The 25858-nt window shown below is 47.5% G+C and overlaps 2 protein-coding genes across 12 annotated transcripts; one reads left to right on the top strand and one right to left on the bottom strand.

The window, feature by feature from the left end:
• Nucleotides 1-786: 786 nt before the first annotated feature.
• VWA2 (von Willebrand factor A domain containing 2) lies at nt 787-25086 on the bottom strand. 11 transcript variants are annotated; one of them, XM_064431370.1, is made up of 15 exons: nt 24863-25085; nt 21321-21398; nt 21186-21244; nt 20551-20625; nt 18484-18617; nt 17048-17157; nt 10141-10335; nt 9173-9303; nt 8380-8512; nt 7887-7942; nt 6954-7061; nt 5571-6152; nt 4713-5264; nt 1703-1825; nt 787-1119 (listed from the first exon to the last, which is right to left on the bottom strand). In XM_064431370.1, the coding sequence occupies exons 2-15, from the start codon at nt 21371-21373 to the stop codon at nt 986-988; spliced, it is 2445 nt and encodes an 814-aa protein (XP_064287440.1). In that variant the 5' UTR covers nt 21374-21398; nt 24863-25085; the 3' UTR covers nt 787-985. The 11 variants fall into 11 exon arrangements, with proteins under 11 accessions (XP_064287440.1, XP_064287439.1, XP_064287437.1 ...); XM_064431369.1 differs by lacking the exon at nt 24863-25085 and adding an exon at nt 22478-22776 and having other exon boundaries at nt 5571-6149; XM_064431367.1 differs by lacking the exon at nt 24863-25085 and adding an exon at nt 22478-22775.
• Nucleotides 10853-13634, top strand: LOC135306832 (uncharacterized). The gene is made up of 2 exons (XM_064431379.1): nt 10853-12292; nt 12416-13634. The coding sequence occupies exons 1-2, from the start codon at nt 11059-11061 to the stop codon at nt 13165-13167; spliced, it is 1986 nt and encodes a 661-aa protein (XP_064287449.1). The 5' UTR covers nt 10853-11058; the 3' UTR covers nt 13168-13634.
• Nucleotides 25087-25858: the final 772 nt, after the last annotated feature.

The following is a 25858-nucleotide window of genomic DNA, read 5'->3' as shown; positions in this document are numbered from 1 at the left end:
AAGAAAGCAGAATTTCCTCTTTCTCCCAGCCTGGTTTCTCCCACAAGGCACGACAGTGCTCCTCCTGTCTCAGTGCCAGCTTTCATCCCTGAGAGTGCTTTCAGACCATTCTTCTTTTGACAACAAACCTGCTGAGCAATTTGTGTCTCTCTTTGTCCATCTAATGTTACTATTCAAACACGGGGCCAGGACTTCTGGGTGAAGGGATTTTTCTTCTGCTGGGAACAATAGACTCTATTCTCATGAGCACTGGCAGCCACAGTTAATATCTCTGCCTTGGCCCTCTACAGACCTGGTTGTGCTCTCCTGAGGTGACAGACACCATGGGAAAGTCAGGAGACAACAACCCAGCACTGGGAACCATGGGCTTTGGGGGAGCAGTTCTGTAAATTTTACAGGTTTGGGGGAAAATTGATCTAGTGATGAGGTGAAGCTGATGCTCCAAAGGATGCAGGCATGTGGCCAAACTGTCTTCGGAGACATGAACCATCACAGCCCAATAAATTCAGAGAAGAAAGCAGCACGAACAAGCTAAAGAGAAACAGAATAAAGACTTGTAATCAGTTCTCCTTCCTCTTTTTCTGTCTTCCTGCATGTAATGAGCTATTCACTCCAGCACCTGGCTGCAAGTGCATCATCTGTTATACCCCTTCAGCAAGAGCTCAGAATTGCCCAGACTTCTGCATATTTTTAGACTAACAGATCTCTCAAAATCTGTTTAAAAAAACCCCAAAACAATCACAACCTTAAGACCTGGATGAGGAAATGCAAAATGCCAGAAAGAAATACTTAAACACAAATATTTACTTCAATTATAAAAGATAGAGAGTGATGGGGAGCCCAGTTTGTGCAATTCAGGAATTGGGAATGGCCTCAACACAGTCCCTGTGCTGGAGCAACTCCATCCCTGCCAAGGGCTGGATGGTGCCTGTGGGTGGCAGGAAGTGCTCCTGGATGGAGAACTGCAGCACTCAGCACATCTGTGTCAATGCCTCTGATCCATTTGCCTTTTGCTGTGCTGGAGGGCTCTGGAGAAGTGCTGCAAACCCCTTGGACTCCACTGCACATGGGAACGTGGAGGAAGGGCTGGAGACCTTGGAGAATCCCCCCGGAGAACTCCTGTGGCAGAAGAGAGCACAGATGTGGGATGAGGGTTCAGGACCAAAGGATAAGGTCACAGTCCACAACAACCAACCAACCATTCCCTTAGATGACAGATATTAGAGGCCACAGGCTGGAAGCCAGAATTCATGAAAACAGCAAAATATTGGGCAAGGGGAAAACCCACTTAAATTGAGAACTTCATGCTATGGGCACAGGGCCACCTCTAGGGAGCCAGAGACTCCCCACATCCTGGCCACTTCTCCTCTGCTGAAGAGAAGGAAGGCAATGGGGAGGCTTTTATACCATGGACAGCATTGAAAGGGGTAGCGAGGGAAACAGCTCCTTCCCATTCCAATCTTTCCACTTGGGAAGCCTAGGGAAGATTGTTTCTTCCAGCACGGCAGAGGGAAAAGGGGAACAGAACAGAGCTTCTCGAGAGAAGCCCTTGCTCCCCTCAGCACCCGAACCCCTCCACTTTCCATATGACAGAGACCACACCAGCACCAAGGCGTGCCCACCACACAGCTGCCCAGGAGTCACAGCCTTTTCTCTGCTTCAGGGAGAGGTGGATCAGTCTGGAGGGGCTGCTGGTCCTTACTGGTCTCGCAGTGGGGTCCCTCCCAGCCGTGGCACTCGCAGCGGTAGCTGCCCGGCCCGAGGATGCACACGCCCTGGTTCATGCAGGGGTTGGGCTTGCACAGGTTCACAGGGCTTCTGGCTTCTGCAACAGACACAAGCAGAAAGCAGGCTCAGGAACATCTGCATTGTTACTGGCTGAGACCCACATCCATCAGGAATGCTGCAAAATTGTCATCGGGGTAATGGGACTGGAGAAAGATTTGAACGTGGCAGAGGGTGCAAGCCACAATTCTGGCTTGACACTTCAACCTAGAGAACAGAATGGCTTTTCTACATGTCCTAATCTGGAGGAGAATATTCCTAGTAAAGCTTAAAAGAGTAATTTAATGATAGGTTGCATATCCCAGAGGAAAATGGAGCACCTGCAGAGCTGTGAGCACCCCCAAACTCCCCACAGCAGACATGGACAACACAGAGCAAGACATGTGCCCTGCTCTAACAGGTTCACAATCCCAAATGCCACTCAAATTCAAACCTCACTTTGCCCCAGAGAGGATAAAAGTTTCCACTGGAAAGGAATAATAAGTTGCCAGCTGGGAAGCAAGGATGGCATGAATGTAAACGAAACAGGGAAAATTTCTGGGTTTCTTTTCTAGGAGGTTTGAGAGAAGCCTGCAAGCACAGCCCATGTTATTAGCCCTGTTGTTATGAAGTATGTGACAGCTTTCCCAACCCTCTCAACACAACAGAGCCCAGCTGTCAGCAGGGCTGGCAGAGTTCCACGCTGCCTTGCTGCCAATACATTAGGTTAAGTAGCAGCATCCCAGAGGAATTTGCTTCCAGTCTGCTGGCAACACCACTGCGGTGTTGGTGAGGGTGCGAAATTCCTCTGCTCAACAACTAAGTGGTGTAGAGCTGCTTGCCTTACTCTTTGCTCCAGGGTAGAAAAATCACAGAGAAAATAGAAAAAGGGGACGGAAAAAGAATACAAATCCTATCCCCTGTCTTAACAGACATTATGCTCATTCTCCCTCTGCACATCAAGTCTCAACCCACACCTGACGCTGGCAAAATTATAACTGAAATTATTTTTCTTTTTTTTTTTTTTGACATTCGTAAACCTGACACGTATCAGTCTTTAGCTCCAGTTGATTTTATAGGGAATCAAGCCAGGTTCAAAAACATTTTTGTCATCATGGGATTTCTGAGCTGGGGTCCTGCCTGAGAGTGTATTCCCAGGGACTGGCACTTTCATTGGGCTGGAAAAGCCACTGGCAATGGAATCTGGATCTCTTGGACACACCACTCATCTTCCAGGTGCTGTTCACCAGGGAGCTGTTCCACAGTGCTCTGCTCTACAGGTCATGTGTCCACCTCATTCCTCCAGGGATGCTCCACAGCATAACCTCACAGATCCTGCTGTGGGGAATCATTCTGCCACAATTCCTCTGAACTCAAGCCTGCTCTCAACATACCTTAAATAAGGTTCCTGCACTCTGATGATCCCAATGACTTGTATTTCCATTAATCTGATTCATATATATGTAATGCTTGGGAACTTTTCTTCTAAACCCTGGATGGTTTTTCTGGACTCTTTTCAGATGAGCCTCAAAACTAATACCATATTCCAAGTATACAGGGTCTGTTTCTCAAATACTTTTATAATGAATCAAATTTTTTAAAGTCCTTTCACAGACAATGGTTCTGTTATTAAACCTTGGATTTGGGAGTAGAAGACTGAGTGAAGGGCTTATCTTTACATCGCCCTTGGTCCCAGCCTATCTTGCTCAAACTGTGATTTACCTGTACATGAAATGAAAGCAGCAATTCAGTCTCAGGAAATGATATGTTATTACCCTGACTCATTGAACCTTGCTGTCTCTTCCTCTTCACCCCTGGCATTTTAGCTAATTCCAAGGTACAGTACATTGTTTTTGTAGTAACACAGCTGAAAGCAGCACTGCAACAGAAACACACTGAAAAGTTCAGGCAGAAACCATCTGCAGAGCCTGCCAGGAGAGCAGCTCCTCACCCCAAAGAGATGATGCTGTAGCTCTTTCTAAGCCTGAAAGACACAGGCATGCCCAGAGATGAAAAGGACCTCTGAGCTGCAGCTAAAACATGCTTCTTTTGATCTTATAAACATGTTAAAACAAGAAAATGGATAGATGTTAAACTTAGGCTATTTTGAATGAGAAAACAAGGCATGGTATTTTAACTAGGAGGACTTTCATTGTCACTGTCTGAAAACTAGAGCTGCCGTCCTTCCTGAAAAGCTGATTTCTAGACAACATGCAAATGTTTCAAACTTAGTATTAGAGCCATATTTTTCACCAGCTGAGGACTGGCACTCATGAGTTTTGAAGAAAATTCACCATTTTTTTTTCAACCCCCAAACAGGAGTTTTTACAGAAATATTTGAAAATTCTTCCACTTTAAGGATAAGGATTTGGTCCTACAAATAAGATAAATCACAATTTGTCTGAAGGCTTCAAAATGGACACATTGTGATTTTAAGATTAAATGCAGGGCAACACAAAATCTCGAAAGCCTGCATGATAATTTCAGCAGTGAGATATTAAGGATGAACAGGAGTGATAAGGTTGCAGACTCACTTTACAAACACCTGGTCACAAACCCGTTGGACAAGAGAGCAGAGCACAAAAAAGGGGCCCATTAAGCCCCCCCAGAAACACTGAGGGGGTTCAGTAATACACAGCAAATTCTACAGATTTAAAGCAACAACAGAAAAAGACTAAACTTCTTTTTCCTTCAGAGATAGCAGAACCTAGATCTAGCAGGGCCAGTCACACTATGCCCACTCCCACCTACTGGACTAAATCTTAGGAAAGGTGGTTACTAATTCCTGCAGAATTGCTTTGGGCAGTCATCAGACCTCTGTGTCATAGTTTCCCCCTCCATAAAACGCAAAAGGTAGTATCAAGTTCAGTCAGTGAAGCATCAGAAAACCTACAACAGCAGCAGCTGGTGGCACTGACGGAGTGAGTGATGACTGGAGGCTCTCCTACCTTCACAGATCCTCTCGATGATAAGGCCTTGGTAATACTGCAGGTCTTCATAGGAGGAGATGTGGAGCAGGTAGCTGGGAGACCCAGCAACCCTCAGCAGCGTGTCCCTCTCTGTGTCCCCAATGACAACCACAAACACCAAGATGCCATTGTGCCTCAGCTGCTGAGCTGGGGCAGCTGCATCCTGCATGCCCCCTCCGTTGGTGAGCAGCACCAGCACCTTGTTGACACCAGGTCTTGCTCCCTTCTGCACAGTCATTACGTCGCTGTAAACATGCAGCAAGGCACTGCCAGCAGAGGCTGAGTCCCCAAGGAAGGGCACCTGGTCGATGGCCTGGAGAACAGCAGAGCTGCTTGTGTGGGTGTCCAAGGCAAACGCAGTGTGAGCTCTGCTGCCATAGGCCACCAGGGCAATTTGGGTGACGTCCCGGTTGATGATGAAGTGCAAAGAGCTGCTCCTGACAAAGCGCCTCAGACGCAGAAAGTTCTCCAGGCCAACTCCAGACGAGGCATCCAGGGCAAATGCCAAATCAAGAGACTGGGCCTGGCAGCCTGTGGAAAGGAGCACAGAGATGGTATCTCTCAGAGTATGCATCTGCTCCTTTCTGACTGAAAAACAGCAGTGAGAGGAAATCGTGGGCAAAATTCAACACTGCTGATCACCCATTGTGAAGGCTGATCTATGTCTCTTTCACACCCATAGGCAGAGATCCATCACAAAAAATGACTCACGGAAGGTTAGTCCCTGGACTGACAGACAAAAACAAGGACATTTGTCCTTCTGTCCTTCCCTCCTCCCTACTGAAATTCAGGACACCTCTGCATGGTTTGGCAAACTTGCCCATAACACAGTCTTACCTTCAGGATTGCCCACACTGCAGATTTTTCTCTGCAGCTCTGGCATCCTGTTGAAGAGGTCCTGAGGGTCTGAGTAGACAATGGTCTGCTGTGGATTGCCAGTCACTGTGGTCAGCTCTGCTCTCATGAAGCTGCTGCCTATGCCAATCAAGAAGATATTTTGGTCCTTCGCATACTTAGTGGCTTCTGCCACTGAATCCTGGGACTTGGAGTCAGTGAGCAGGACAACCACACGTGGGAGATCATCCTGCACATCTGCAAAGACTGGGGTGCTCCTAAAACCGTGCTGTGCAATGTACTGCAGGGCTCTGCCTGTGAGGGTTCTCCCTCCACTGAAATTCAAGGCATCAATGCTCTTTGTGAGACTGAGTGCGTCCTTGTGTTGGCCCAGTTCAATGGGTACCTTCACATCATCATCATACTGGGCCACCCCCACGCTCATTGGCGAGTCCTGGGCCACCACAGCCTGGAGGAATCTCTTGAGGAAGGCCTTGAAGCGCAGGAACCCTTCCAGTGTGACCCCTGCTGAGCTGTCCATCAGGAAAAGGAGATCCACACTGCACTCGAGGCTCAGCTTTGCTGCTGGAAAGGGAGAAGCCAATCAGTCATTTGCAGGGCAGCCCCAGCAGGGGCCAGCTGGAAGCCTTGTGGAGAGGGGACATTGTGTCCAGCAACCCAAACATTTATCCATTCATACCATGAACTGGAGGACAAATGAGCCAGGAGCAGGCTTTGTTTTGGTTGGATGCCATATAAGCCTTTATTGACAGGAAATATCTATGGGAATTCATGACATTTTGGATGGCAAACTTCAAATCAGAAATTACAGCTCCACTCTCTTAGTGCTGTGGGTAGAACACTGAATGACACAATCACATACTGGAGAAAGGAGAGAGTCCAAGCACCAGACCCTCACCTATGACACCCTGAGACACTCTGAAGCTGGAACCTTGGTTCTGGGGAAAGTACAAGGTGTTTTCTAATGATCAGGAGCTCTTGGGTTTTTTACACTGAGCTCCCAAAACCAGGAGCTCCTGCCACACCCATGTGTTTGGGGACGGGACCAACAGACACATCCATGTCTCTCTCAGGGACTCTGTTCTCCTGATCCCTTGGCACCTGCACTTAGACACAAAGGCAGCCATGCCAGGGTGAGACTGTCAACACTGGTGCTGTTCATGCCCACACGGTGTCTGAACAGCAGGACCCAGCCACTGGGCCTGACACAGTCATGATCAGCATGGGAGTAAACTCAGCCTGCCTTTTGCAGCAAAGCACAAGGACTGTGGCCCCAGCCCAGCTGTCCCCAGGGTGGCTCAAAGGGTGTCACCAAGGCAGGACTCAGCTGAGAGGGAAGGAGACAGAGCACAGGTTCATACCCACCACAGTGGATGTCTCCTGCGTAGCCCAGCAGGCAGAGGCAGTGGAATCTGTCCAGTCCCTCTGGGACACACGTGCCACCATTCTGGCATGGCTGGGAGTCACAAGGGTCTGCACAGGACAGGGAAGAGAAAGACAGGTCATCATCAGGGAAGCCTGCCCTTCCCCTCCTCTGCCAGCATGAGCATCACTGTTAGTGGAAAAAGGGTCACAGCTCTGCCCCTCTTGCTACAGAGTCTGAACTAACACAGGGCCATGTGTACCCTCACCTCCATGGTCATTTCCATTTGGGATGGCTCTCCAGCAGGCTGTGACAAACCAGACTGACTTCATTTGATTTGGAACTATGGCAGTGACACCATATTCATATAAACAGAGAATTGTTAAAGGTCCTGCAGCCCTGACAGATTTTCAGCAGCAATGAAGAGGTCAGGGTCTGGCCGGCTGCTTGGACAGTATTGTACTGATAAAGAAAATGAAGCCACTGTCACCTGAACTTGCAAAAAAGACTGAAGGAGCACAGCTATTTCAAAAGCCATAAAAATAGGCTGGTGATCTTCAGGCTCCCCACTAAACAGGTGCTGCTTATGGTACCTAGTGTATGACTGGAGCATCACTGCATGCTCCCCTGACTGGAGAACAGTGACTCCCTGCAGGCACTGGGAAGCAGTGCAAGACTCTGCCCCCAGGACATGAACAGATGAGAATTCACTGGCTCCTCAAGTGGAGGAGAAACTATGGGGAGACATTTTAATCCAAAAGAACTCTGGTCATAGATACCCATGAGAAACAAAAAATGGATTAAATATCTACCGATCATAGTGTCTCACTCAGAACAAAATTTTTGAGAAGTGAAAGTAAATCCCTGTCTTTTTGTTCTTTAGCTATTACCTTTTCTGCTTCATAGATTAAAGTTTTGGAATAGCAAAATCCCACCTGGACATACAGTTCGGAAACATCTGGATGGGTGTTTTATCAAGACTCGCTTCCACCTGAAACAGGAAGAATAAGACCTGTCATGAATTTAAATTAACAAGGTGCCTTCAAGGTGGACCTTACTGTGTTTTCAATGGAACAAATTTTTCTTTGAAAACACAGGTTTTTCTTTGAAAAACAGTCCATTCTAAATGAGATGGCGAAAGGAAAAGGATAATTTCATTGAATCTACCTTTTTTTTTTTTTAAATTCAACTGTAATCTTTCCATTTTAAAATTATGGATGTATTTTTAAGACTAAAAAAATTATTTTGTTTGCTTGCTTCTCTGCCAGTGATGAGAGCAGAGACTCTTCCTAGGACTAGAGACTGCTTGCATCAGTCTTCTGAGGGATCTCCATCCCAGTAAAGAGCCAAGGTCAGATAAAAGCCTCACTGCTGTATTTTCTATCTCTCAGCCCCACTCATTTTTAGAGCTGTGGGTGCCCAGCTTACCTGGTGAAAGGGCACAGTGAGGCCTGCACTGCATTGGGCTGCTTTGAGCCTTTCCAACACACATAGCTGCCAGCCAGCTCTTTCACAGTCTCCAGGCTCCTGCGTTCACAAGGGTGGGACTCAACTTTGCAGCCTGCAGCAAAGCAAAAAGCAAACCAGCCTCCACTGCCTGAAAATACACAGGCTGTAAGAGCAGACAACTGTTTTCAACTACCTAACAACAGACTGGACAGAGCTTCCAAGAGCCTCTGTGAGACCCCGGAGGAGAGATTTATTGTTGAAAAGATCACCAGCCTACTCCACTTTCTGGGACCTAAATATTCAGTGTCCTTTGCTTTGCTATAGACCTCACACAGCTAAGTTCATGGTTCAGTGACAGCTTTTCAGCCCCTTTGGTGCCTTTATCATTCATGTGTTTGATTTTCTGCCACCTCTGGACCACTCTAGTTCTATCCTTTCTAACCCCTGCAAGCCCTGGGTGCCTCCCCTTAATACATAGCCAAGTCATTAGAAAATTTAACACAGCTGCTTTTATCCCTCTATTCCCTGTCACATGAGCAAAAGCCAATATTCCCATTTTCAGAGGTGAATTGGGATACAGAAAGATTTAGGTTTCTGCAGCTTGGAGGTATTTGGAGAGCATGCCATCCAGTCTGGGCACCAGAAGCAGATTACCTCGAAGTGCAACACCTGCTAATTCCCCCGTATGCTTCCTGACACTGCCTTATCTCCTTCACTCAGTGCCATGTCCAAGCTGAAGGCATGGGCATGGAGGTGTGGCCAGCAGGGTCACCTGGAGCAGTGGCAGTGCAGACAGGGTCACCCAAGGTGCTGTACAGGCCGTTGGCAGCATCGTCAGCATCTCCAGCAAAGAGCAGGTGCCGCTCAGGGGGCTCGCTGGCCAGCACCTGCAGCTCCTCCCACCTGCCAAGCAAGGCACAGGTCAGCTGCTCAGCCTCCCCCACAAAGAATTAAGAGCCAAAACCAACCCTGTGCAGCAAATAGAGAGTTGATGCAAAACCATGATGCTCCTCAGTTTCCATGATCCTGGCGTGTTTAGTCTCAGGCAGCAGCATAGCTCTACTAAGTGGAAAAGTTTCCTTCATCAGCTCTGGTGCTGCTTCTACATCAGCCACCAAGTCAGTGTTTTCCCCGTGCCTGTATTACCCTGCAAATTCCTTTTTGTCATGGTTTGAGTATGGTATTCCCCAGTTTAGTGCTCTCACTGAAACCAGGCTTCCCCTTGCTTCCCCTCTCACCTCCAGCTGGAAACACGAAAAGCAAAAATCATGGATTGAGATAAGAACAATTTACTGAGAACAAAAATGAAATAAGAAATCAAGCAGTAACAACAATAAAAACATGAATAACAAAAGATAAAATGAATTTACTTGGAAAGTCCGTCTCAACACTGATTGTTTTGTTCACCACACTTTCTCCCCTCAGGAAGGAAGGAAGGAAGGAAGGAAGGAAGGAAGGAAGGAAGGAAGGAAGGAAGGCCCTTCCTCTCTGAAGGGACAAAGTCCCTTTCCTCCACCCCTGGCAATGATAAAGCATATCAATGATAAAGGTATGGATAATCTCCTAGATACAACCACAGCTACAGAAGAAAAAAAAATAAAAATCAGCCCTGCTCTGGCAAAAACTAGGACACCTTTTCCCTTTCCAAAACTCATATCTAGCCTGAGACAATCCCTCACTCTGCAGGACTGGCCATTTGGCTAGCTGGGTGTCTACTTCCCACTCTGGAGAGTTTCCTACCTTGGAAACTTGATTCCCACAGCAAAAACTGTGATGTGTCTCTCCTTCACCTGCATTGCAGGCCTTGCAGTGCTGCCCTGGGACTTTCCATCCGAAATTATGATCAGGACTTCAGGGACACTTGAGTTTCTGCCACCAGGGAAACCCTTGTGGAGAATGTACTTCAGAGCCTGACCAGTCTCTGTGCTCCCACCTCTAGAAAGCAGGGAGATACAATCAGAAAAGAAGAAATCAGAATTCCTCCCCTGCTACTGAATTTACCATTTGGGTTTCAATATTTACCCACTGGTAATGGGAAATGTAGCCTATTTCTGCTTGTCACCACTAACATATCCATGGGGATGTCTAAGCCTGTCATTCTTCTCATCTTCCTACCCACTGTCCCATCTATTCACCCTTATGTCCCTCCTCTCCAACTCAGAGGGGTCTCCAAGAGACTTCAAACATACAACAGGGTGTTTTTGAAATTGGTGCAGTAACCAGAACTCTTGGACATTTCAATTTTATTTCCATCTTTGACAAATGTCTCTACAGCTTCTGTTTTTCCATCTGAATATTGTGGCCATTCCAGCTGTTGAAGGGGTGCCAGGTGTGGCCCTTTGTGACACAGATGTGTTGTGCCAGGGCCCTGGGTGATGTGGGACACCGTGGTGCCCAGTGGCCCTTGTGACACGGCAGAGGCCCCCTTCCCTGTCAGGGGTATCCTAGAGGCCCAGACCCCAGGAGGAAGCGGCTCCCAGGATCCCTGTGTCCCGACGACGTCAGATGCGGAGCAGGAGAGGGTGAACCCCAGCTCTCAGCCCCCAGCCCCTTGCCTGGCTGGATGGAACACCAGCCCTCAGCGGGCAGTGGCTGGGGGCAAGGGGCAGCTCAGGCCTGCCCCTGTAGGACACTGAGGAGGAGGGGGTCTTTGCCCACATGGACAAGGACTGGGAATATGACACGGATCAAGAGCTTTCCCAATGGGGACACATTGCCAGACGACGGCGCTGCCTTTGGGAGGAAATGACGGCCCAGGAGTATTACCGACTACAAGACGATGTGATGATCCAGGACATCTCCTCACAGGGAGTGGGGAGGCACCAAGAGCTGCATCAGAGGTGCAAGTGCAAGAGAGGTGTCAGTGTGAGAGTCCAGTGGGGAGATGCCACACAGCAAGAGCAGGAAGGGGAGGAACACCAGGAACCATCTCCTTTGGAAGAAGTGCAAGGCCATCCGGACACATTCCAACAGGAAGGAGACAAGACAGACCCAGAGTTGTCCCAAGTGGCAGACAAGAGGGACAAGGACCTATCACAAGGAAAAGACTACAATGTCCAGGAGCTTCCCCAATGGGAAGAAGACGGGAGCGACCAAAAGCTGCCCCAACAGGAAGTTAGGCTGTCCCACTGGGAAGAAGGCATCGATTACAAGATATGGGACAAACCCCTGCACCCAGAGAAGGATGAGGATGCCCAGACTTGTACCGAGGAGGGCCCCACCTCTCCCAGCAGTATGGGCACCGAGGTGGCAGGAGAGGCAGCCCATGAGCTGCCCAGAACCTCTTCTGCCCTGGGGAGTCCCACGGAGGATGAGCTGGCAGCCACTGCTGCTCTGGCAGGAGCTGATGAGGAGGAAGAGCCCCCCAAGCCCCTGCCTGCTGAGGTGGAAAAGGCACCAGGTTCTCCTGCCCTCAGGGAGGAGGAGCCATCAGCAGTGGCAGAGAAAGCAGACCCTGCTTCGTGCTACCCCCCAGACTCCAGCCAGGCTCTGCTGGATTTAGCGAGGCACATCAGCTATGACATTGTGCACAAGGCTTTGCTTGTGATCCAGGAATCTGGCCAGCAGCCAGAGGAACAGAGGGACCTGGAGCAAAGCAGGGCTGCTGAACTGGAAGCAGCAACTGAAGGAGGAAGAAGGGAAGAGAGCCCAATCTTGGCCCTGCACAGCCCACTGGGAGCCCAAGCCCCCAGTGAGGAGCAGGAGGAGGCAGATGAGGGATCAGTCCTGGCAGAGCAAGAGCCTGAGGAGGGGCCCTTGGCTGGGGAACTTGAGCTTCCTCAGTACAAAGATGAGGAACACACAGAACTGTCCCAAGGAGAAATCAACAAATACCAAGAGGGGTCCCAAGGGGAAGCCTCAACTGAGCAGGAGCTGTCCCTAGATGGAGATGGTAGGTACCAGGAAGGGTCCCAAGGGGAAGCCAGAATTGAGCAGGAACTGTCCCTAGAAGAAGCAGGTAGGTACCAGGAAGAGTCCCAGAGGGAAGCCAGCAGTGAGCAGGAGCTCTCTTTAGCAGAAGCACAAAGCCACCACGAGCTCTCTGATTGGGATGAATGCATCGAGGAAGAGCTGTCCCATGGGGATGCTGGAAGCTACCAAGAAATTTCAGACTGGGAAGAGGCCAAGGAGCAGGACCAGTCCTTAGAAGAAGCACAAAGCCACCACGAGCTCTCCGATTGGGATGAATATATTGAGGAAGAGCTGTCCCATGGGGATGCTGGAAGCTACCAAGAAATTTCAGACTGGGAAGAGGCCAAGGAGCAGGACCAGTCCTTAGAAGAAGCCCAAAGCCACCATGACCTCTCTGATTGGGATGAATATGTTGGGGAAGAGCTGTCCCATGGGGATGCTGGAAGCTACCAAGAAATTTCAGACTGGGAAGAAGGCACGGAGCAAGACATTGAGCAGAAGCTCTCCTCAGAAGAAGCCCGAAGCCACCACGAGCTCTCTGATTGGGATGAATGCACTGGGGAAGAGCTGTCCTATGGGGATGGTAGCTACCACGAAATTTCAGACTGGGAAGAAGGCACAGGGAAAGACCTTTCCCAAGGACCAGTCGGCAGCTCCCAGAATCTCTCTGACTGGGAAGAAGACAGCAAGCATGAGCTGCCCCATGAAGACATTACTCGCTACCAAGAGGTGTCTGATTGGGAAGAGTCCATTGGCCAAGGGGTATCCAAGAAACGTCCCTCCTGCCTGCAGCGGGCACTGCGGGCGCTGCGGGGGCTCTTCTGCCCCTGCCTGGCCCCACAGCCCGAGGATTAGGGCTGGCCCACAGCCTGCCCCCGTCCTGGGGCAGCCACACGGGCTGCCTTTGCCCAGACACGGCCCTGCAGCCCAAGCTGGCCTCCCCAGGACGATTACCCATGTGGCCAGCCCCAATCCAGCACCCCTGGGGGACACTTGGTGACATGTGACTCAGAGGTAAAGGCCACAGACTCATCAGGGTGGGAAGAGACCTTGAATGTCATCCAGTCCCACCATCACCCTGAAACCATGTCCCCAAGTGCCACAGCCAGATGATGCTTGAACACGTCCAAAGATAGAGACTCCACCACCTCCCCGAGGAGCTTCTTGCAATCAATGCCTGACCACTCTGTCAGGGAAAAATTTTGAATATTTCAACAGAACCTCCCCCTGGTGGAATCCAAAGACATTTCCTCTCATCCCGAAAGGATTACATGCTGATCCTTTGGGATTTTATCCACTGGGAATGGGCACAGACAGGTATTTTGGACACTGAATGACTCCATTGCATGACTTCGCCAAACACAATTCATCCAAAACAGACAGAAGCTGGGTTTTAGAAATAGTAGCAGTAGTACAAAAACCAAAACAAAAACAAAACACAAAAAACATCCAAAATACAACAACAACAACAACAAAAAGAGAAAAAGAATAGTAGGACTAATAATAATATGAAGAAGTTTGAGAAGATAAAGTAGTAGTAGTAAATAAGAAAATAATTAAGCGTAAGAATAAGAACAAGCAAAAAAAAGTAAGAATAATAATAAGAATGAGAATAAGAAAAAATAATAAGCATAAGAACAAGAATAGGGATAATAAAATTATTAAGAATACGAAAAAGAACAAAGGAATAAGAATGAGAAAAAGAATACAAATAGGAAAATGAATAAGAATAATAATAAGAAAAAAAAGAATAGGAAAATAATAATAAAAAAGAAAAAGAATAAGAATTAGAGTAGGAAGGAATAAGAAAAGGAATAAGGACAATAATAAGTTGATGTAGAAGAAGAAAAAGAAGTAAATACTAGGAAGAAGAAGAAAAAGGAGAAGAATAATAGGGATGATAATAATATGATGATGATAAAATAGTAGTATTAGCAAATTATTGTTGTTGTTGTTGTTGTTGTAACATCAAGTTAAAATACACAACTACACATGCTCTATCATCACAGAATGGTTTCGTTTGGGACGGACCTCAGAAATCATCTAGTTCCAACAGATTCTCTTCTGCTCTTTTTCTCTCTCTCTGACACCTCTTTCCTATTTCTCTCTCCCTCGTATTTCTCACAAATAAAATCCATGTTAAATAAAATCTGTATGTTGCCATCATATGATCTCATTTGTATCTTCATTCTGGCAGAGGCATCTCTCCCTAAAACACATTCTCTGCCCAGCCTGTCTCCAAAGCAGAGGTTCTCCACCCCTCTGAGGATCTCAGCTTCTCTCCTCTGAACTCATTCTAACAGGCACACCCTTCTGATGCTGTGCCCCAGACAGGGCTGCAGTGCTCCAGGGGGGTCTCAAACAATGGACTGGGAGCCACAATCACCTCCCTGACCTGCTGCTCCTCACTCCTCTCATGCAGCCCAGCCCAAGGGTGGCTTTCTGGGCTGGCAGCACAGATTGCTGACTCAGGCTCAGCTTCTCCTCCATCCACACCCCAAGAGCTCCTGCTCAGCCCCTGCCCTGCTCAGCTTCTTCCCACACATGCCACAGACCTGGTGGTAATAAAGCCACTAGAGCAGAGTGACCATTTCCAACTGTCTTGCAATTTGTCCAAGGAGTTGTGCTATAAATAATTTCCTGTAATTGCCCTTAAGGGCTGCTTTTATTGCTGTCCAGAACAATCCAGGGGAACCAAACCACAAGTGTCACTCCTTCCTTGAAGCATTCACATTCTTTGTCTGCATTGACACAAACACACCTCATTTTCTTTCTGAACATCCATCCTTCACCCAAGCACCTGATTCCTGATTTGCTTGTCCTAGAAAAGCATTTAATCATGCCCAAGTTCAATGTTTTTCCATCTACCCTCTGATTTTCACAGAAACTTTTTTCATTCTGTACTTGCCAAGCATCTTTGCTTTGAACTTCTTCCTCCTCTGCACTGCATCATTTCCAAGCATACTCAGTGACCATGTGTTCATAGCAAGTCCAAATTTGCCTTTTTCTGACCAGATGTCTGCGAGATGCTTCACTGAATAGTGATTTGCATGAGGAAAAATACCTGTGCATAGTCAGTGCAGTGACTAAAGCTTGATGAATTCAGTACACTGTGCCCACGTGAGCCCTGATAGGAAAAAAGTGAATAAAGAGCTCATTAAATTGCTTATTAATTTGCATTTGGAGCTTCACTGGGGCTTGGCACAGTGGAAGTGTATTTGAGGCATTACTCCAATAAGGATTTTCTGAAATACAATGAGATCTGGTCTTTACCTGCTGTCTTTCTTCAGGGACAGCACTAAGAAGGTTTCTCTCCTGGAACCAGCTGCTGACTGATATGAAAGAAATTAATATGAAATTTAGCTTGAGATTACCACCGAGTATGGCTGGAACTGGCCAGCGAATTCCAAAGCTGTTTGGACAGCATTCACAGAGAGAGACCAGCAGACTCCAAATAAATCACAAAAGCTTCACTTTAGTCTGGTGCTGCCTCCTTCCAAGCGTTGTCAGCTCCAGGCTGAAGTCAGGAAATGCCTCACTGGCCAAAGGCTCATCAGAACACATCAAGGAACCTCTCAACCAAGATGTCAAACACCCATTTCTTTTCAGAAGCCAACTGGAATCCATCCATAACTATTTTATCAACTGCAAAATGTCAGCTTTTCATTTGAACTAGATGAAATGGCCGGGCAAAAAGTAATTCTTTCTGTTTGATCTGTCAGCGTCCCTCTGTTGTCACCAAGGAAATGCAGTGCCAGCCAGCAAATGCTGCTTTACCTTCTCTGCTCTCACAGACTTTCAACAGCAACCAGAGAGGGGGAATGCATCTTTTTTTTCTGTAAGTTTTTCCTGTAACAGTACACAAGAGGTTTTCTTGATTTGCTAAACTCATCAAAAGGAATACAACAAAATCCAGCCAACTGATCTTGCTTGAAAAACGCAAAACTGATCACATTTGCTTGCAATATGTACAACATCCTGAGAGCAGCAGATATCCATGGGAAATGTTGATCTAACCCTTAGTCCTAAAGCAGATCAGCTAAAAGTGTAGACATCCAGAGGCCTCACCAATACCTCATCTATCATCAACACAAGTGCTATTTGGGGGTGACTGTCAGATCCTTAGTAGATCCAGATGTATTTTTCTGAGATGGAAAGTTTGGATTTTGAGTAGTTCTAAGCACAGGTCTTCTTTGGACTTCTGGCTCCATTTCCTGGGGTCATAGGAAGACATCCAAGTCTTAACATTCAGGAAGAAGAAAAGGTTTCCATCTGAAAACCTGATCCTCTTGAATTCAGCAAGCACCCACAGATATCTAGAGACCAGCAGTTCATCACTGACTCACAGGACAAAGGAAATTGCAACCACCAAAAAATGAAGCAGCACACTGGTCTGCCTTAGCTCAGCCATGAGGAACAACATGCTTGCTTTTTCATGGAGGATGTATCCCACTGCCTGGCTCAGACAGACAGAAAGAACTGGAAAACTCTCTATTTACCACGTTATAACAGGACACTGAAAACTGTATCTCCTATCAGCTTTCACTAAGACAGACCAGGTTTCACATTTTTAGTGGATTGTGGATCATGGACCACAGTGTTCATTCACCTCCCTCCCTGGGGACATCACACTGGTGTAAGCACAGCAGAAGCAGAGATTTCTAAACCTCAAAAAACCCCTCAATCCACAGATTATTCATAGCCCAGAAAGAGAAGAGCTGTAAGATAAGCTGACCTGAACACAGTCTTCTTGATTCTCTCTTTCACTTCTTCTTTGGTTAGATAAGAATCCAGTGGGAATTCAAGGTGGGGAGTTGAGCTGAACTGTATCATTCCCACACGGACCTAAAAGAAAAGGTTATGGAAAGTTACGAAAGGTGTCTGTGCCAGTTTTACTCTTTTGATCAATTTACAAACTTGGGAAGACTAAACTGTATGAAGGCAAACTGTTTTTGCTGTTTAGCCACAGCAGTCTAAATGAACTTAGAAATACAACAGGAACTCCAGTATTATCTATACAGACTATGAACAAGGCAAAAAAGTTTATCTGGAAACAACAGGAGCCTCTGCTGCAGCTGGAGGCAGCTCAGGATCTATATTTATCCACTAAGAGCAGCTCACAGCCTCAGGGGCAGTAAGTTTATAAATAACACCTTCTACACCAACCCATTTACACACTAGGCAGGCAACCTTTCCATTACTGAGAGTGGCTCCCTCTGGCACTGAGCACAGCAGGCAACACAAACCAATACTTTTTCTAATAGCTCCTCTAAAACCTTTTTCTCTAGTTGAAAATGCAAATGGACAAATGTTCTGTACTGGGCAATACATCCAGAATACTTCACTGAAGCCTTACAAGAAGTATTATGGAATGTGACAATTTTGAAAGGTGAAAGGATTACCAATTTTCAGCCCAGTGTATGTGAGGATTAAGTGAAAGACTAGAGGAAGGATGGTATTTAAAAAATAAAACACACCACCAAATCTGCAAATATTAAATATTCACTGACACAACCTTCCCAAAGACCTGACATTTATTTGGAAAGGCTCTGGCATGGAATCAAGTCCAGCAACCATCCCAGCCTGCTCCAAGGCCCTCAGCTGCGGTAGTGCTGTGGCACTGATGCACACCTGGAACCTCTGTCAGTCTGGCTTAAGTCCCCTCAGATGAACCCAGGATGTGTCATTCAGGCCCAAAGGTGGCCCAAGGCTGACTCCAGGGAGCAAGAGCTGAAACTACAGCAGCACAGCACCCATCTCACTCTAGGGAAGAGACCAAGCAGACTGTAGCATTTACATCTGTACAGAAAGGTGGCTAACTTCCCAGAGATTAATTCTGCAGCTTTCCAAGGAAAAGCAAGAGAAAAGTCCAACTAATTGATGAGCTTCCAAACAAAAATAAAATCAGTTAAAAAAAAACCCAAATCATAATCTTTAACCTGAAGAATTATGTATTTTCTCAAGTTCAAAAGGAACTGCTTAAAACCTGAAGAATCAAGAAGAGTCCTCCAATGCCACTGCTTTACAAACCACATCTTTCTGATACAAATAAATACTCTGCCCTCATGGCAGCTGGTAGGTTGAATTTTGCATTTTCACTCAGCACATTACCACTGACCTTTAGACACACTGCCAAGCTGTTTGAAACTTAGAGATGTTCCTGACACTCACTCTGTCTGGATGGATGTCCAAGGCATCACAGAGCTTGCCTGCAAAGTGCTTGGACCTCTCAAAGCTTCCTTTGCCAATGCTGTAGGAGCCATCCAGGAGGAAAAGCACATCTAACGAGGCAGAGCATTGCATCACTAGGAGAAAAAATATATACACTGTGAAACTGCAAATTGCTAGCCCTGCTCGGGAAGCAGGCAGCCAAGAGCTGAAAATCCAGACAAACTGCAGAGGATGGACAGGGGCAGCAGTGCTCACAACCCAAACCCCACATGCACCCCTGCTCTGGCCTGCAGCAGCTCCAGCTCAGCTCTCAGCCTGCCAGACTCAGCTCAGAGCTCAGCCTGGTCTCAGGGACACAGAGCAGCCAGTGCAGTGGAGTATCAGCGAATCCAGGGAGAGCTGTTCTCTCAGAGAGGACACAGAGGGAGGGGTGAGCAGCAGGGAAAGGGAGCCCTGCCCAGTGGGATCTGCAGACTCTCCCAGTCCAAGGCACAGACATAAATCCAGGAGGCATTTATGAAGTCCCACAGAGCCCAGTGTGTTGCATCTGTAGCACAGATGCATCACAAAATCTTTCCATTTTCTTATTTTTCTAAACACAAATTCAGTGAACAGCTCCCAGACACTGACAGAAACACTCTTCATGAAAATCTGCCTTTTATCTCCCCTTCAGAGATGTGTCTTTGTATCACCCCTGCCTGCAGGAACATAACTGCTCCCAGGTAGAAGTTTTTGAGGTACTTTTGCTGCAGTGGAAACCCACAATTTCACTGACATTCACATTTAATTTTAATTCACTGAAATAAATAAACGGCAGATTGCAGACTATGAAGAATCATTTTCAAAGCATTAAAAGGGAAATTTTAAAGCCCCCTCTGCAGCATTGTCAGAATCAACTTCAAGGGAAAAAAAAATCCAGAAGTTCAATAGAGATCAAGCACACTGACCCCTAAAGAGCTGTTTTAACCAGTAATGTTACTCTACTCCCATTATTATAATCTTTTCATTGCCACTACTTTTTCCAAATCCTTCCTGCCAGCCAAAACCTGAATTTATAATTAGGGTTTTCTAATACCAGATGACAGGGACTGAAAGTTGTGAGGCATTCCCTTCTGGGTCACTGGCTCTCCTAAGGGGGCACCCAGCCTTGCCCTGGGGCTCTGTGTTGAGGACAAGCTGCAGCACAGCCTCCCTGCCAGCACTGTCCTGGCTTGTCAGCCTTGCCCTGGGAGCTGGGCTGGACCTGGAGCTGCAGCAGGGCTGTCACCCCTGCCTAAGCATGCACAGAGACTGCAGAGCCCCCAGACTGGGCTCAGCATGGAGAAACACTCCTCAGGTGGCTCTGCAGCTGAGGGTGCAGTGCAGCTCTTGCACAGGATGTCTGCAGCCCACCAAGGGACTCCAGGGGATGTGCAGCAGGGAGAAACACCCAAACAGCCATCCCTGGGAGGGGACATCTGAGATGAACACGTGGTGCTGCAGGGTAGAACTGGAGGGCATGCCTGGCACAGGAATGAATGCACTCTACCCTTTGACAGACAACAGAAAAAAATGGGGATCAGGAGAGAATTCACAACAGAGTTTATCAATAAATGATTGCAAGCACAACAAGGGAGCTGCAGGTGAACACGGGCCAGCCAGAGCCCATCACCCCTGCTCCCAGCAACCTGGCTGTGCTGGCTTTACAGCCTGAAAAAACACCCACGTGGGAGGTCTGATCAAGGCTGTAATTAAACACAGCCCTGCAAATCAGGATTGCTTGGAGCAGGCTCTGAAGCACTGACAGAAACACCATCCAGCTGGCAAATAGCCAGTTTGGGAAAACCAGAGCAGATCATGTCTCAGGAGAGCTAACACCAATGGGGAAGAAAGCCAGGCTGGGGTAGAGGCAGCCACACTGCTGTGACTGCCAGAGCATTGCTGGGCACTTTATGGACTGAAGAGGGGCTAATAAATGTAAATAACTCCAACAACAAAAAACTTAAAAAATGCCAAAACAAAACACACCAAAACAACCAAAGAAAGAAGGAATTCAGATATAGAAAATGCTTTATAAAACAAACTTACACTGGCCAGCAGCTGAGATCTTGCCAATCATCTCCTGGCCAACATGGATTTGTTGTATACCCAAGGCCAGCAAAGCTGTGGGATCAAACAGACAGCCACCCATGAACAAGACATACAGGATTTAACTATAACAGCAAAAATGCTGGTTTGCTGTGTAGGTTTCACAGCTGCAAAACATAGTTTGGTGACACAGCAGTGTATCTATGTCAGGAAATTCCTTCTGGCAGGGACACAGAGAGCAGGAAAATGACAAGGACATGACTCCAGTACAAAGGACAGTCTCTCTGCTCACTGCATAAAGGGCAAGAATGAGAGCTAGGCCAGCCTTAGGCTTCTGAGATTACAGCCATAAACACTGGATAGATTTATGAACTTTCAATATAACATCACCTTTTCCCACATCAGTTAGACACTTCACATATAGATCAGTCACATGTTCAAATTCTCAGAAAAGCTGCTTCTCCAGGTATTATTTTCTCCCCTTTTGTGTGAAACTATGTTTCAGAAGTTTATCCCTAAACCTCTGGAGAGGCACTGACTTGGCTCTCATTCCTTGAAGTGAGGAACCCCAGCTGGAGATAGGGAAGCACTTATGACAAAAACCACTGATGCAAAATGGCAGCTTTAAAACATACCTTGGGAAAGCAGGAAAATGCAGATGGGCTCAAATGACAAGAGGTTCATGGTGACAAATCTGGAAGGGAAAAAAACCAAAAAGAAACAAAAGAGGAGAGGAATAGAAATCCAATTCCCAAAGCCAATTTCTTTACCTGCAGCTGATCATCTTCTTCCTGGGTGTCTCAGGTGATGAGCTCAGAAACATTTTGTCTGGGGGGCAAAAGTAACTCCTGCCCCGGGAAGAAGGGTGGGGAACAGATAGAAGGAAAAAACATGAAAATGAGGGAATAATAGAAAAGGAAATCTCTCAACATACTCCTCTCCTTTCCCATCACATCCGGAGAGAACAGCCCTGGCAGGGAGGGACAGCCAGCCCTGCCTGCCCTCCTCTCCATTCCCACCCAGACCTGACCTCTCCTCTCCTGGGCACCTCCCTTTCCCAGCTGAGTCCCACCAGGGCATGGGAAAGCTGATGGAGAGCCCGAGAGAGCTGCTCGGGGCTCCACCAAGGACAGTCCAAGCCTCATCCCCCCTGAGCTCCCCACCGAGCCCAGGGATCCTTCCCTCGAGCGGCGCTGCTGCCCATCCCATCCCCATCCCATCCCCATCCCATCCCCATCCCAGGGCTCCAACACTCAGCCCCAGACTCTTTCACGCCTCGTGTTTTACAAGCACTGGCTTTCTGAGGAGATGTTTTTAATGCATAACTGTCCAGCAAAGTCAATTTTCTGCTCATTTTTCCTTTGAAATCAGCGAGGCTGCCATCACATCGTAGGTAGATTTCAGTGACACTTTCAAGCATGCCCAGAGTTAGACCAAATGTATCTGGTAGAGCTCTTGGCTTTCTGTTTCAAACATGTATATTTATTTTTTTCTCCAGATTAAAAGCACTCACTAGACCAGATTCCTGATGGGTCTCTGCCCCTGTCATTGCACAAGGAGATTTTCTTTATGTAGTTAAAGACAAGTAAGTGTGCTTCTTGATAACCAGCTCTATTAGTTGTTTTTATAGAAAACGGGTGGATTTTCCCCAGGAAATTCTTGTTTCTGCAGCAAATTATATATCCCTCACATCAGACAAGACAGGATACCCAAGGCAGGCTATGCCCAGTTACCTGCACAAGTACAAAATGAAGAGGGGATTAAGAAATCCCCTCTGGCATCACCCCACCAGGGATTATAGACACAATAACCCTGTTTTGCAGCACCAGGTGCATCAGGCATCTCCCTTCAGCAGATTGTCCCCACCAAATAGACAGTAAGTAAAGGGAGATCAACACAAAACAGGACTTCATTGGGGAAGCTCCACTGTGTGTCCCCCAGGAGCTTCAAACCCTGCAAATTCCACGGAGGAAAGGTCATTCTTCTGCCATGCCTCAAGGAGATTCTTCCCAGGAGCTGTTTCCAGGGTGCACATCACCCCGAGCTGGACAGGCCTCTGCTTGCAGTCAGATGTGACAGGTGTTGGGGATTTCACATTGTTTTCATACAAAACACTGACAGGTCAAGATGTTTCGCCAACTTGGTTTTATCTTGGGTTTAAATCAGCTAATCTGCAGGATGAATTCTTTGCCTTTTAGCCCAGCTAGACTCTCAGCAACAGGAATTGAAAGAAAGCTTCATCATCACCTGTTGCTCATCAGCATTAGCCCAGGATTAGCAGCAGCAAACTTAGCAGTTTGCTGGGGGGGGGGTGGGAGTGGGGTGATGAGTGAAGGACATTTTCATTTTATCATCTCAGCCATTAAGATAGGGAATTTTAATAACGTCTACCTCAATAATGAGTCAAAAATACATATTTTTTAAATACTACACTAAGTCAAAACTCCTATTTTTGTACCCAGATTCTCTCTTGGACACGTGAATATGACAGCAACTTACTCTTGCAAAGTAAGAGTTGTAACCATGTGTACTGTGTTTGGGGGAGTGAGGCCAGAGATGGGAAAGAGAGGTAAAGGGGAGAAAAGCTCCTCTTGACAAGTACCTTCCCAACATGTCTTTCAACATTGCAAAATATCACTCATTTAAATCGGGGAGAAAGCAGGAAAGATTACACTGCATATTCATTAAAATATATTGTTAACAAGCCAAACAGCTCCTGCCAGTGCTGAGGAATGGCCCCAGCTTGCTGAGGGGAGCTCACCGCTACGTGCTCATCTGATGTTCAGATGTAGGGAGGGAGAGAGGGAACCAATCTTCCTGTCTCTTTTTTCAGTTCTCTCTCAGCTTGTTTTCCATAAATAAATTTTGCTTTTTTCTTCTTGCCAAGGTTGGGAGGCAGTGAGCAACTTCTGTTAGGAGCCCCATGCATCCCCTCTGCTCAGCCACAGGCATTGCTTGGGGGCAGCCCACAGTGGGATCTGAAACTGAAGGGCAAGGAGGAAGACAACGCACTTCTCCCTAAAACAAACATCACAAATTTCACTCTAAAAGTTTTGACAATGTTTTCCTCCAAGGGATAAACAGGATTAAATTTGCAGAAGATGCTCTGCAAAACCAGTTTATTTGTTCTCCCCAGCCCAGTTCTGCAGTGAGGGAGTTTTGAGAGGCTCTTTCCCCTTGTACAGCAAAGACTCCTGTGCATAAAGAGACCTTGATCTTGCAGCCCTGCTCACATGGGGTACTGTCAAAATCAGCTGCAGATCAGATCTTGTACAACCCATGAGCTACAGAATAAAAGGCACTTTTCTGACCCAAGAGTTTTGCTAAACTTACTGTGCAGTTTATTCTGACAGAAGTGCTTATGCTACTGACTTTGCCTGTGGCTAGAGCACACACTGAAGATGACACGGTTGATACCCCAACACACAGATGAGAAGCGGGTCAGAACACACACTGCCTGTCCAGCACAGTCCTTGCTGAATAACGTGGGGAAATCTGATTGTGTGGACGATTTATCTCACAGTGATATCTCACCTTTACTAAGCAAAATAAACAAAAAGGCTACTCTCATTTCCGTCATGAAGCATCCGGACAGTTTACAGGTATCAATCAGTCCTTCCTTGATTATTAAGTAATGATCAAGTTGTTATTGTGTCTTTTGCAGAAAGATGTCTATTACAGACGCGAGACACAACCTGCTGGAAAGTCAGCCCTGGCAGGCTCAGCATTTCCCCTGGCCGCACCCCAAAAGTGCTAGAAACAAAGTAATTAAAGCACTAGAGCACGGGCTGAGTCTGGTTTCCCGGGCGGTGGGGATTATTTTTATTTTACTAACGCATCACGGCCCTGTTTATTCATTGAAGAGATTCACGCCGTGTTCCTGCCGAGCTGCGGCAATCCCCGCACTGAGCTCGGCATTCCCTGCGGGGGGACCAGAGGCACAGCGGCCGGGACTGCTCCAGAGCCGGGACGGGACCTGGGCTGCGGAACCGCCCTCCTGTCCCTCCTCCCTGCCCCGGGGCTCGGAGCCGGCCGCCGCATCCCCGCCGATGGGACAGCAAGGTGTCCCCGCCGATGGGACAGCCCGGCCCGCTGGGAACCAGCCCAGCCCTCCCCGAGGCTCTCCCGGCCCGGAGCAGCCGGAGGAGGAGCCGGGCGGGGCTGCCCTCGCACCCCGCTGCGCACCCGGCTCCGCTGGGCGAGGGAACCCCCAGCACCTCTGAGCCCCACACGGCCCCCACCCTCCCGGCCGGAGGTTTAGGATAGTGTCTGTTTCAAAGGATGGGGAAAAGCTCTCCGAGCCGCACTTTACCTTTTCTCGGCAGGCTCTGCACGGCCCCGGTGCACCTGCGGGGTTGTGAGCAGCCTTCTCCCCACCTGGAGTGACACCGTGACAGCCGCTCCTCATCCACCACAGCCTGAACCTGTAACTGCGGACTGGGAGGTGGGGAAACAACCCCAGGAACACCCACACTGCTGTAGGCTACATTTAGGAGGAACATTGGTGTATCCACTCCTCCAATAGGCTCCGTACAGCCCAAACTGTCAGCAGCCCTGGAGCACAGCCAGCAGGCCTGGCAGCAGCACCGAGCGCTACAGTCACAGTCGCTCTGCTCACAGCAGCCCCCAAGGAGCTTCATGTAGGAACCAGGCTTTTGGAATGCTTTTTCTAATGCTCTTTTCCACAGAAAACTATTCTTGACCCATGAGCAGAAGTACCACATTCACACCTGCTACACCTGGAGGAATGATGTAAGGGGCCAGTTTTAAAAAATATGTTTTGTTATTATGCTATTATTATTATTATTCTGTGCCAATACTAGCAGTTGCACAGCTCTGAGCTCTTTCAGTCAAAGAAGAGCTTGCACGCCTCTTCCCACACAAAACCTAAATGATCAATAATTTTTGAATTGTACAGGCAAAACACAGCCTTGTGTCTACCTCACAGTATGCAGTTAGGTACACACCAAATGCTAAATAATAAAGAATTTCAGCCAAACTTAGTAAGCAAAATATACTCAAGTTTCTTCAACAGTACTTCATATATCAAAATTATAAGGATAAAAAAAGCCTTGTTGCTTTGCAGTGCTAGGTAATTTTTATTAATTTCATACTACTTCCCTTTCAAAAGTGCTGTTATTCTAGATTTCCAGTTCACTTTTGAGGGAGGATGTGGACAAGTGAACAAGAGGTGTGGGAGTACTAAATCATCAGTGAGGAGCTTTGCATGGAGGCAAAGGCTTGTGCAAGTCCCAGGGAGTCCAAGGACACTTGACAAAGCCACAGTCTTAGTTCAGAACCAGGGGCA

This window comes from Passer domesticus, chromosome 8 (assembly GCF_036417665.1).
Source record: "Passer domesticus isolate bPasDom1 chromosome 8, bPasDom1.hap1, whole genome shotgun sequence".
Lineage (NCBI taxonomy): Eukaryota > Metazoa > Chordata > Aves > Passeriformes > Passeridae > Passer > Passer domesticus.
Note: the sequence above shows the minus strand (reverse complement) of the source record. Positions and strands in the feature narration are given on the sequence as shown.